Source organism: Nelusetta ayraudi, unplaced genomic scaffold (genome assembly GCF_046127955.1).
Source record: "Nelusetta ayraudi isolate G7.1 ecotype Tasmania unplaced genomic scaffold, CSIRO-AGI_Nayr_v1 ptg000002l, whole genome shotgun sequence".
Classification (NCBI taxonomy): domain Eukaryota; kingdom Metazoa; phylum Chordata; class Actinopteri; order Tetraodontiformes; family Monacanthidae; genus Nelusetta; species Nelusetta ayraudi.
In genome coordinates this window covers 5,212,501-5,224,690 of record NW_027466052.1, presented here as the reverse complement: position 1 = coordinate 5,224,690, position 12,190 = coordinate 5,212,501, and the positions used below count along the sequence as shown (strand labels likewise).

Below are 12,190 nucleotides of genomic sequence, written 5' to 3'. Positions count from 1 at the left end.
TTGAACGGAGGAGAAGGAGACGGATTATTTCTTACGAGTAATCACAGAGAGAAATATAACAACCATTCTTGACAGCAAACAAACCTGAACAAACAAAAGCAAACGTAATTCTCGTAATTCTCGTGGGACGTGATTTTACGAGAATTACGGCTCACGCCCTTCACATCATTCAATGGAAACACCTGCAAATCGCAATTGTACTGTCGAAATTTTAGAAATATCGCTTTTATTTTGCGAAAAACTGTCATGGAAACGCAGCTACTGCTGTGCTTGGGAACACATTAGTTCAGTGTTAGTGACAGATACGTGCGGCTGTAGCAAGTAGCACGTAACGCTAATTTAGGGCTCAAGTCAGCCCGCCTGCTGGACGTTATTACGCCACTTCAGGTACGTCACCAATACGCTACTTGTTTTTCCAGCTCAGTGGTTGGCTGCTGGACGGTGAGCAGGTTGGGCTCTCTAACAGCCCGTACAGTCTGTAACATTGCGTGTTGTAGCGGAAGCGCAGCCGTCCGGTGGGGAGAGTCAAACAGAGGGCAGTGGGATATAGAAAAAAGGAGAAGGCGGGGGTGCTGCCTGCTAGAAACGTTTGCGCCGCTTTGAAAGCAAGATGCCTCTTCAATAATGTAAAAGTGAGTCTGGCCAGAGGACAGGACGGAGGGAGAAGCAGTGCTCATGATGTAAAAATAAAACAACGGTAATGATGATGACGACGACAAGGAAGCATCCCTGCCTGTCAGACTGGCCTCCACGTGATGGGAGCATGTTTACACTGCAGACACACACAGTGAAAACCCAAAGCAGCCTCTCTGACGGACTCTTAATATTTGTTCATACATTGAAAATTTGGCTAAAAGGAAGAAACATCACAAGGCAGTGGAAACCTTTAATTACAGGAATGACAGTCAAGTCCATTTCAACCTCCACTAATGACTCTCCGTGTGTCCATCACATCCTCTCACAACTGACAGACGCTGCTTCTCCCCCGTCCCGCGTTTGTCTCGTCCTTCCGTATTCAATAATTCAGCGGTTAAAAACGGAGGAGTGAACGTGAGGCTCTCGATGGCAAACAAACCAGCTGACTCCCTCCTCCTGCATGTCGGAGTCTTGAGTTTTAGTCAGCATGCAGTATCACAATTGTCTGTACAGGAAGATGAGTTTTCTTCCCCCCTTCTTTTTCACTGGCAGTGAAGCGAATTGGCAACAGGGAAAGGCTTCCTATATGTTTGGACATAATTCAACCAAATTAAAACAATTCAGACCGGAGCTTTGCAAGACGGACGCATGAGGTTTCAGTGATTTGGCTGCGTTGCAAAGTTCAGCTTATGAATTTGACATCATTCATTTTCCTCTCTGAGCAAATGATCCTTTGTGATATTACAGTAATGAAAGATTTTCACAGTCTCTTCATGGATGGATGTGCAAAATAAGAGTTCCTGCGGAGGCACTGTGCAGGCGGCTGCTGTGGGATTATTTTCTTGAACATCGTCAGCCGGCGTTGCTCTCTTTTTTTCTCGTTTTTCAACACACCCATGCGTCTCTCGACTCTGTGCAGGTGCGATGGGACGCCGCTGCCGCCGGTTGATCAGAGTGAAACCATTTTTTAAGCTGCGCCCTGCTGAATTAGGCTGTAAACAAGCCACCGCAGCTTAAACGAGATCAAGAGCGAGACAAACGTTTTCTCTCTTCACAGACTCGGGGAATCAGTTCCAACGCATCGTTCTCAGAGGAAATCTGCGTCCTGAACGGAGGGACGCACACATGAACAGGAAGCGAGCGTCAGACGGGAACGACTCTCACCTTGACTTTGGTGTTGGCGGGGATGTTGGTCTTCCAGCGCACCGTGTAGAAGCGGTTGTCGGTGATCTTCTGGTTCTTGGGCAGCGAGTTGTCCGCCCAGGTCACCTTGATGGTGTCGTAGCTCAGCACAGAGGCCTGCACGCCCACAGGCGGCATCATGGGAGAGGGGTCTGGTACTGGGGTGTATGGAGCATGGAAGAGTTCGTAGAAGTCAACATCTGGTTCTAAGGGGTCTGAACGTCAGGCAGAGCAACCCGGCATGCATGCACAACACAGGAAAAATTAAACACAAAACAAAAAATATGGGCAAAATTAAGAACATGAAAGAAGGAGCGAAGCGTTGGGGGCGGACCGTGGACAATGCAGTGGTGGAGGAGGTGGATTTGGAGCAGAGGGGGATGGGGATCGATGGCGGACAGGAGAAAATAAGGTTAATGGTTTAATATGGACATGGGCGACAACGAAGGAGGGAGGGAGGGACGAACAACGTAAAGTAGAGGGAGGATGGGATTGGGAAGGAGAGAGAAAGAGAAGAGTCTATTAGAAAAACAACAGACCTCTACATCAGGTGTAAACACACACGCAGTCGCTAACACAGGCGCTACTGAAAAAAGTTGGTGGAGCTCTATTGAAAAATAGCTACTGGGGGGCGATGCAGAAGGAGGAGAGGAGGAGAGGCTCCATCTACAAGGGAAGAATACAGTGAGTGAAGAAAAAAAAAAAAAACAACAGATGCCCACAATTGGTCGCTTTCCATTATACGCGCTACAACATTTACTTTTCATAGAAAAAAACCTCGGAGAAGAAAAAAAAATTCCTTTAATAGGCAAACAAGACAATTTGTGTGCGATGAGCGAAACGTTGGAATGGAAACGGATTTGAAGAATAAACTCGAATATAAGCTGACGCGACCAATCAGATGTTCCGGGACAGTGCCCTTCACCGGCGCTGAAGAGGACACGGCGGCTACGAGCAGGGAGCCCGCAGGCGGCCAAGAGGGTCACGGATGAGGATCGGCTGCTCTGATTGGCCGAGAGCCGCATGTGGCGGCGGCTGATGCTCTCTCCTTATGAATCAATACTTGATAATGGACGGTGGCTGGCGGGCATCATTCCCGCCGCCGGAGCGGACACACACACACACACACACACACACACACACACACACACACACACACACACACACACACACACACACACACACACACGACTGCTGACGTCCAAGCCTGCAGTTGAAACCTCATCAGAAGGCCACACAACAACAAGCCCAACAATTAGCCCTCTGTTTACAGCCAGCAGCGGAAACCGATGCCTCGTCGGTGCTTCTGCGAAAAACAAGGGGCGGAGCGAAAACTAATGCAGGTGGTGCCGTCACTGACCTGGGAGAGGTATCGCTGCCCCCTTCGTGACATCACAAAGGGTGGTTTTCCCGGAATTCTGCATTTTAGCACACACGGAATGACTAGCTGGGCATACATAGAGGAAATGCGACATTGTCCATGACAAAAAAAAAATCCTATTTTGTTCCTTTTTGTAATACACTGGTCTGCAGTATGATGTGTGACACCGCAGAAAACAAAAAAACCATTTGCAAGGATGCGTTCGGAGGTGAAATTCAAAAACAAAACGCTGAAGTGCGTCTCGACAGGTGTCGTAAAGGACTTTTCACACTGCAAAGAAATAAACGGAATTCAGAGCTTTTAAACTTAGACCCGTTTTTCTCTGCTGGAGAAAAACACAGGTGCATGTGAAGCCCCGCCCCTTGCTCACGGTCAAGATGGGGTGTGAGAGAAAGAGAGAGCGCGAGAGAGTGAGGTCTACGGTCAGTCACCCGTGGCGACATTCCTCCTCCTCCTCCTCCTCCTCCACTTGTTGCCCTCTCTTCTCTTCTCCTCTCCGACTCACTCCATTTCACACCTCTCTGTCTGTGCACAGCTGCCCTCATTATAGCCGTGAGCATGAGTCACAAACACGGTGTGTGTGTTTGTGTGTGTGTGTGTGTGTGTGTGTGTGAGAGAGAGAATCAACATCCAAAGCATTGGTGTGGTTTTCCGTAGAGGTGCTGGGGGTTTTCTCCCAGAGTGGCGTGCGGGTCGTATTCACTCCTGGAGGAAGACGAGGCGGCGCTCTAAAGCCGTTTTTACGGGATTTCTGGGGCCGCGATCTCTCACTCCCACAGAAACTCACTCCAGCTCCGCTCCCTTCAGCCCGAGTTCGCCAAGTTTCTCCGCAGCAGCTTTTTTTCTATTTTTTTCTCCAAAAAGTATAAGCAATATGTAGGTCAGCCCGTCTTTTTAATTCCGACTTGAACAAACTAGCAGGAACGGAACGCGACACCCGGAGGATTCGGCAGGCAGACGTCGGCGCTGGTGGGCTTTGGTTCTGCTTTGAGCACAAACGTTTGGATCTGACGAAGGGTTGCCAAAGCCACCACGGGGGGTCTGAGCTAGCGCCGCGTGCGCGGCTGCACGCGAGTGAGAGGATGTGAGGAAGCGGGGAGCTCTATAGAAAGCAGCGCCGGGTGCCTCCCTCCTCCCACCGCCAAACCCCGCCTCCGCCCCCACCCCCCTCGAAGCCTGTTGACGGGAGCGGTGTCACGAAGCGCCGCCGCCCCTCGCCGGCTGCCAGACGCCGAGCCGAGAAGATCAAGGCTGAGCGGGAAGGTGGGCAGAGGAGCGGCCCACATCCTGGGACTCCCCGCCAAGGTCGGGACGCCTTCTGACAGTCGCAGGCGCCACGTGAACCCAGGTACCGTCGGCGCTTCTTTGGCACTTTCAGATCATCCGTCAAAAGAGTTTGAGACTGAAAGTTCCACTTTTTTTTTAAAATTGTGACTGCGGTCGCAACATGAGTCTCCGAGAAACTTTTAACTTCCCGTCTGCCACCACAGTCTGTCAAACAATGGCTGGCTGTCAGAATTGTTTTGACGGTTGAAGCTAACGCTAATGCCCAAAAAGGCTAACGTCACCTTATTGTGACGTTTATATATAAAACATGTTTCCGTTTGCCCAAAACGCACAAAATAAACACTACCAGAAAAAACAAACAAAAAAAACTAAACTGAAGTCCAGGTAACAACTTCAACCTTCTTATTAACAGCAGCACAGTGAAAAAACAAAGAGTTTGAAAGCTCTTGACTGACAGCAGAGTTGACTGTGATGGGCCAGAGACAGTGTGGGCGGGACCAGCCACCAGAACACCCACCACGCATCAGGATAGGAGGGATGAGAGGAGACGTTGTGCATCTTTATAAACTTTCTTCTCATGTCTGGTGTGAACGTAGCCTTGGTTAAACGCCAATTAGCAGGCACAAAAGGTTACATAAAGACGCCGTCCGCAGGTTTTCACACATTTACTTTGGAGAGAGGCGGCGCAGCGAGACGCCTTGATGACCTATTAAACACTCAGTGATGCAAAGCCGAGAGACATTCGGCTGACAGCAACCTCAGGTTAGACAGAACTGGGATAAATGTCAGCGGAAATCATCATTCTTTCATCATTCACTCGACGGAAACCCGGCACGGCAGAGAGGGAGCGATCGGAGCGGTGCGGAAACCGTACCCGACTGCGGCCTGGTGATGGCGCTCTCGTACACGGGGATCCCCTCGCCCACGTTGTTGTAGGCCTTGAGCGTGATGACATAGTGGGAGCTGGGGTCTGTGGGAGACAGAGAGACAGATGAATGGAAGTCGCCGATCGGTCCCAAACTCTGGAGGCTCCCGACTCATAATTGAGCGCCGGAGCAAAATCATCTCTCTTGACTGCGGCCGTCACCAAGACTCCCTTCGTTATCACGTGCTGGCTGAGTCTCCTCGCCAAAAGAGTTCCAACCCATATCTCACCTTGAGTTTCCTCTGTGGGGTTTCCACTGAGGGATTAATGACGAGGCACTTTGCTAAAAAATAACAACACACCACCAGTGGAGAGACGGGCGTGTGTGTAAGAAAAAACATGAAGAAGAAATGATGCCACTATTGCTTATGATTATAGAGACATTGTTTTTGTGAAATCTCCCAGATTTGTCAGCTGAATAATGAAGTGGGTCCTTCTGGTGTAACGATAGAAAGAACACCAAAGAAAAAGAAAATTTGAACATTAGTTGACCTTTAATTATTTGGCCGCATTAGCGAATCGGCATAATTAGCAGCTAAAGCGCACAGGAGCTCATTAATTTGCTTAATACTCACTCTGCATGTGTTTGTCACTGTGTGTGTGTGTGTGTGTGTGTGTGTGAGAGACACTTGGGGTAAACACTCAGTCGCCCCCTTTCCGTCTCATTAATACAAAACGAGTAACTTCTGACAAACACCAACCCCCTGCAAAATATTATGACAAATTAAAACAATGAAGAAACAGTGTTTGCTTCTCACCCAGGTTCTCGATGGTGTAGTAGCGCTGCTTGTAGTCCACCTTGATGGTCTGGGCGTGAGGGCTGCCGATGCCGTAGCCGATGGTGTAGCCGCGGACCACGATGTCCTGGTTCTCGGGGGGCGTCCAGCTCACCACGATGCTGTTGACCAGTGGCCGGACGTGCAGCGAGCTGGGCTGGTCCGGCACGCGGGATTCTGCAAAGGAGCGACATTAGGGGTTGGTTTGAGAAGAGCGAAAACCAACGAGGCCGACAACAGCAGCAGCAGCAGCAGCAGATGTTTCTTCTACATTACCGTCCAGGTCGCTCTCAAACGTCTCTGCGGTGGTCCAGTCGGTGGCCGGGCCCGTCCCGTTCACCGTCACCGCAGACACCCGGAACGAGTACTCGGTCCCGCGCTCCAGCCCTGGCGGAGACGCAAACACGGACGGAGAAAAAAGGAGTTAAAACCGGATCCTGAATCAAAGCGCACGTGAGGAAAATTATCAAAAGGCGACGCTTTTCAAAGAGCAGCGGCTGAGCTTCACGTGGCTGCTTTCCAGCTTCAGGAGCAAAAAAGATAAAAGAACGAGAAAGTAAAGATCGGAGTGCTTCAACTGACATATTTAATAAAATCATCCTAATACACTACACTACAGTCACTGACACATCTCTGCATTGAACTCCATTGTAAACAGATTTATGAAACGATCTTGAATGCTCTGCCATCATTATGAGAAAACAAACACCAGTCAAGATGATGCTTCACAAGTATGGGAGCATTTTAGTGTTTAATGAAAACCATTTCCAATGTCTTATTAAAAGTGATTGAATTCCAAGTGTGCAAAATTCTGTGTGAACACACAAATTGCAGGCTGTTCTAAAGACACTAAGCTATATGCCGCAGTGCTTTGTTCACTCTCAGCAAGTGGGATTATAATACAAAGCTTTATTTTAGAGAGATTTACACTTTTGAAGCAATTTCAAAGCATTCAACCTCTGTGAAGATGGCCGCATATTGCACACCTGGTGTTCATTCCCTAAAATCAGGTTCAGCTAGAGACACTCAAGGCAATCACTGTCAAAGCCAACCCATAATGTGTTCAGCGCATCCTGACTGATTGCAGCTGGTTATCTTGGAGTTCAATGCAGAAATGAGTCCATGACCCCACAACTTGTGCATATGGAGGCATCAAGGCAGAACTTTATTGCTTGAATCCAGACCTCATGTGCTCCGTCTGTCTTGTCTGTCTTGTCTGTCTGTCTTAAATGTTGCGGAACAACGGTGCGTCTCTGGCCTTTGAACGCGGCACTTTTTGCTTGCAAAGCTCTTGTTCGCCTTTGATGCGTTTCAAAAGGAACGAGGAGGAGCGACACCGACGGACATGGAAAAAAAAAAAAACAGCAAGAAAACAACTTCTGGAGTTCGGGGCTGCTTGGCGTTCCAGTGCGGAGTCTCTCCTTCAGAGGGAGCCGTGTTGCACCGCTGGGTTCCAGCTTTGGAGTGGAGGTGGGGGTGGGGGTGGTGGTGGCGGGGATGCTGACAAACGGCGGCGGCGCCGCGTATTAATTTGTTGTAAAATGTTTCATCATCGCCGCTTTGTCCCATTTGCAAGTCGCCGCCGCCGCCGCTGCGCTAATCCCTTCGTTTTCTCTCTCCGCCGCCGCCGCTGTTGCAGCTCACCCCGGAGGGTGGCGGCTTCTGAAGAGTCCCCGACTCTGCGCGCCTGCAGCTTCTCCTTCCAAAAGCTTTAGAATCCACAAACACCTCCCACCCGCCTGCCACCCTCCTTCTTAAAAAGGAAGAAAAAAAGAAAAAAAGAAAAATCAACTTTTAAGTGTGTATTCTCTTTGATGCGCCGCGCAGCGTGAGGCCGGGCCACTTGAAAGTCGCTGAGACAACATCTAATATTAATCATCGCTGTGTCTCTGGTGATATTGTGCATATTTTTCAGTGAAAGCAGTGGGTAGCGCAGAAAGTTTTTTTTTTTCCCCGAAACCAAATTCCGATGTTGACAGAAGGAGAAACCAGACTGACGATCGGCGTCGACTCCGCAGCCAAAGACTGGGACGCCAGACGAGGCCGACAGGATGAAATGAAAAGTCTTTTTTTTTTTTTTCATTTATTGGAAGAGAAAGTCATAATTATTTTTTTTCGTCCGCCGTTTGTAAGTTCTGTTGAGTTACCTCACTGACTCAAACTGTGTTCACGGAGGGAGCCGGACTGGTAGGATATGTTCGGTGCTCTAACTGGGACTCTCTCACGGCCTTGACGGCAGGGACGGCCGGCCTTGGATTTCTCTGAGGTGGATTCTCTGCACGCACGGGCGCCTCCAGGGTTGACGGAGAACGGTTAGAAAAACGAGAAAATGTCCGGCGAGCAAAGCAAGCGCGTGAGGTCAGGGGTCAGAGGTCAAACTGGCTGGCCCCGGCCGCTTTATCCGGCACATCCCGAAACCGACTGGGTGCCACTGGCAAAGCGGCCGGTGAAGGCGAGCCGAGCGCGCGAGCGTCCCTTACCGCCGATGAGCTTGAAGAGCTGCGTGCCGGCGGTCGTGTCGCTGACTTCGCTCCTGCGGGAGCCCTTCCGGTATCGGATCTTGTAGCCGGTGATCTCTCCGTTCTGGCCGCTGAGGGGCGGCGGCTGCCAGCGGAGCATGATGCTCTGCAGAGGGGCGGCGAGGGAAGAAAGCACAGGGTGAGAAAAGAGGAGGAAGAGGAGGAGCGGCGTGTAGCTGTACTACGGGCAGGTGTATTCGTCTGAAGCTGCGTTTCCATGACAGTTTTTCGCAAAATAAAGGGGATATTTCTAAAATTTCGACAAAGTACAAGCACAAGCCGTAATTCTCGTAAAATCTGGTCTCGCGAGATTTACGATAATTACGTTTGTTTGCTGTCAAAAATAGTTATATTTTTCTCTTTGATTAAACGTAAAAAATATTCCGTCTCCTCCTTGCGTACATGCGAAAAGAGTGTTTCCATGACACTTTTGGGATATTCCTCTACATCGATACGTCTGAAAAAACACCTCATGAGAGCGTAAAAACCTTTTTGCGTTATTTGAGGTTTTTCCAAGTTAAGGTGTTCCCATGACCAGTTTTTTATTGCGATATTTAGGTTTCTAGTGGTAATGGAAACGCAGCTTCAGTTAGTATAGAATAGAATATTTTCATTAAACCCACATTGGAGAAGTTTGCACACAATATGGTGCAAGAAAAAAAAATAGTTTAAAAAGATATAGAGAAATAAAACAAAACAAAATATTCATAGAGAAAGAAAGAAAAAACAAGATACTGACATTTTATGGATAGCTGGATTATTTACAAGTCATCGACAGGACATTGACATATAAGCAAGTGTTTTATTGCACCTTTGTGCAACGTAAGTGGTTGAGAAAATGTTTTATTGAGTGCAGCTGCAGCTGCGTGGTGGCTGCAGGGAGGGATGACCTGCGGCGGCTCCTTCTTGCACTGAGGGTGCAGCAGTGTGGAGCTGAAGGAGTTGCTCAGGCTGCGTGTTCCTCCGGGAGGGAGGGAGGTAAGGAGGGAAGGAGGTGGGGAGACCTCGTTCACGATTCCTCACCGGTGCACATAAAAAATGCCCGAACACACGCACTACTCCTCCGGCCCAGCGGAGGGACTCACTCAAATTTAAAATTTTTGTTCTTGCCCTCTTCAATTATTCCACTTTGCCCATCACAATATCGCCCTCGCTCGCTGCTCTTCGCTTCTTCTCAGTTCTCATCAAGGAAGAGTTCCTTAATTGACAATTGGAGGAATCACAGGAGGGAGTGGGTCGGTAAATAGAGCCACGAAAACAGCTGTTTTCAGGCTGACTTTCAGGTGTCGGGACGTGAGGATTTTGCTCAACAACAACAACAACGACAACAAAAAAACAAGAAAAAATAAACAAACAAAAGAAGCTCAAGGAAACGAGAGAGGCGACGGATACTAAAAACTTGTGCTAATTAGCGCTGTCCCACGGCTCCACTTGGCCGCGCGCTATCGCCGCGACGGCTAATTGCATAAACGCTCCGTACGCGTCCAGGCTTCGGCGCCGAATTAGCGGCTTAATGACACGTTTGTATTCAGAATGAAACACAGCGGCAACAAAAGGGGGGTTGGCAAAGGGAAAGAAAAAAAATGGGCGAAAAGAAAATTCGAACGGACGACTAATTTCAATGACAGTGAGGAAGAGAAAACGGAGTGAGGGAGGGAGGTGTGGAGGGGGCAGCTGATTGGTTCCGCAGCTGAGAGTCTGTTTTTGTCTGCGGCTAATTGGGGAGGGAGGGCTCGGCGCGAGCGGGCTCGCAGGCCGCACGGCAGCCCGTCTCGGCGGAGCGTCTCCTCAGCATGGGCGGCCGCTTCTCACTCAAGCTGGGAGAGCGTGATAGGATTGTCCACCCCCCCCCTCCCCACCCTCACCCCCTCCCTTTTTTTAATATAGCACTCCAACAGTTCTCACACACACACACACACACACACACACACACACACACACACACACACACACACACACACACACACACACACACTGGTGCCGCATCGACCGGCTAAGCGGGGAGGCTAAAAGCGCCGGCCGGCCTGCTTTTGTAGTCGATGGACGCGGCCCCGAGGTGGATCCGCAGATTCTCCTCTCGGCCGCGTTCCGTTTGCACTCTGCCGCCTGCCAAGAGCAAGCGGCACCAAACCCCCCCCCCCCCCCCCCCAACCCCGATTCTTTTAGAAATCAAATTTAAATCCATCGCTTGGGCAGAAACGTACAATAAACGGGCCTCGCAGCCGCCCGTTTGAAGATCAAATGGCCCCGGCAGAGACGCGGCTTCCTGTTTTGGTCAGCAGGACGTCGCGAGAGCGGCGGCGGCGGCGGCAACTCCAGCTGCAGCCGCGTCTAATGGGGGACGTCACGCAACGGTGCATTTTTGACCGTAATAAGTCTGATTTAGCGGCCCGACTTGAAAAGAGCGGCAGACATCCGAATCACTTCCTGCAGGATTTTGTTCCCCTTTGTTACTTTCTTTCATTCTTAAATCCACTGACGCAAAAACAAATCCACTCCAGATAAAAAAAAAAAGTCATTCTCGACTTTAACTCTTAGGGATGGAAACTCAACATCTTCCTACCAGATGCATTTGACTGTGAATTTAATACTATTAACACCAGATTCGGCCTAATACCCATGGAACTATAAAAAAAAAAAAGGAACCCGGCATAATTAGCCCTCTGTTTGCAGCCTCCTGCCAAAACCACTGCTTTACTGGACTCTTTCTCACCCGACTGGGGTGGTGTTGTCGCTAACCTGGTGCCATTTGTGATGTCACAAAGGGCACACTTCCAGAAGCATACCGTTTGCCCCATACCATTTTTCTTTGAACAAGCGCTGCCGAGTGGAGCGAGCTGAAGACGGAAGATTTTTCCCGAACGTGTGGAACTTTTACATTTCTGACCTGCAGCGCCACCCCGAAGCCCTCAGCTTCCATTAAGACGCTGCTGAATGTTCCTGGCCGACCACTTCCTGGTTCCCACCTACATCTGAGCTGCAGCCGCTGACATTAAAACCCTCTGACAGGGGAGTTTGCCGCCTGCCAGCGGATGGACCGGGGGGGTCGCCGCTCCTCTCCCACACAGACCCACACAGAGACAACAGTGTTCTGGCCCGGCGGGCGGACCGCCGCCGTGCAAAGCGCTTCCATTCCAGGCCCGCTTGGATGCCCCCTGGTTGTTATTTGTGTTTTTGCGACGGAGTGGGAGGGGACGGCTTACCTTCGAGTTCTGGACCTCCAGGGTGAGGTTCTGAGGTGGAGCGCTCGGCACTGTGAGGGAGGAGGAAAAACACACAGAGGAGGAGATTGTTAGGTCTTGTCAGTGTGGAGGGGGAAAAAAAAAGCTACTGTCGGAATGACAAGAAGAGCGACAAAGAGAAAAGCGAAGCAGTTCTCCCAGTTGGAGCAGACAGATGGATGGAACCAACTGTTGTGGACCCTGAAAGTGTCTTACACAGTTGAAGTGGCACAAGTGAAATGCTGATTTGGCTTTAAGTATTT

At 49.9% G+C, this 12,190-nt stretch overlaps 1 protein-coding gene across 1 annotated transcript in view; it reads right to left on the bottom strand.

The window, feature by feature from the left end:
• neo1a (neogenin 1a) overlaps positions 1-12,190 on the bottom strand; it is a 150,732-nt gene that overhangs the window by 10,383 nt on the left and 128,159 nt on the right. Inside the window, exons 12-17 of the mRNA XM_076025287.1 lie at positions 11,910-11,959; positions 8,668-8,812; positions 6,464-6,574; positions 6,170-6,364; positions 5,361-5,456; positions 1,801-2,033 (exon numbers count right to left, since the gene is read on the bottom strand). Coding sequence (XP_075881402.1) covers positions 1,801-2,033; positions 5,361-5,456; positions 6,170-6,364; positions 6,464-6,574; positions 8,668-8,812; positions 11,910-11,959 — 830 coding nt within the window. The remainder of the gene's footprint in view (positions 1-1,800; positions 2,034-5,360; positions 5,457-6,169; positions 6,365-6,463; positions 6,575-8,667; positions 8,813-11,909; positions 11,960-12,190) is intronic.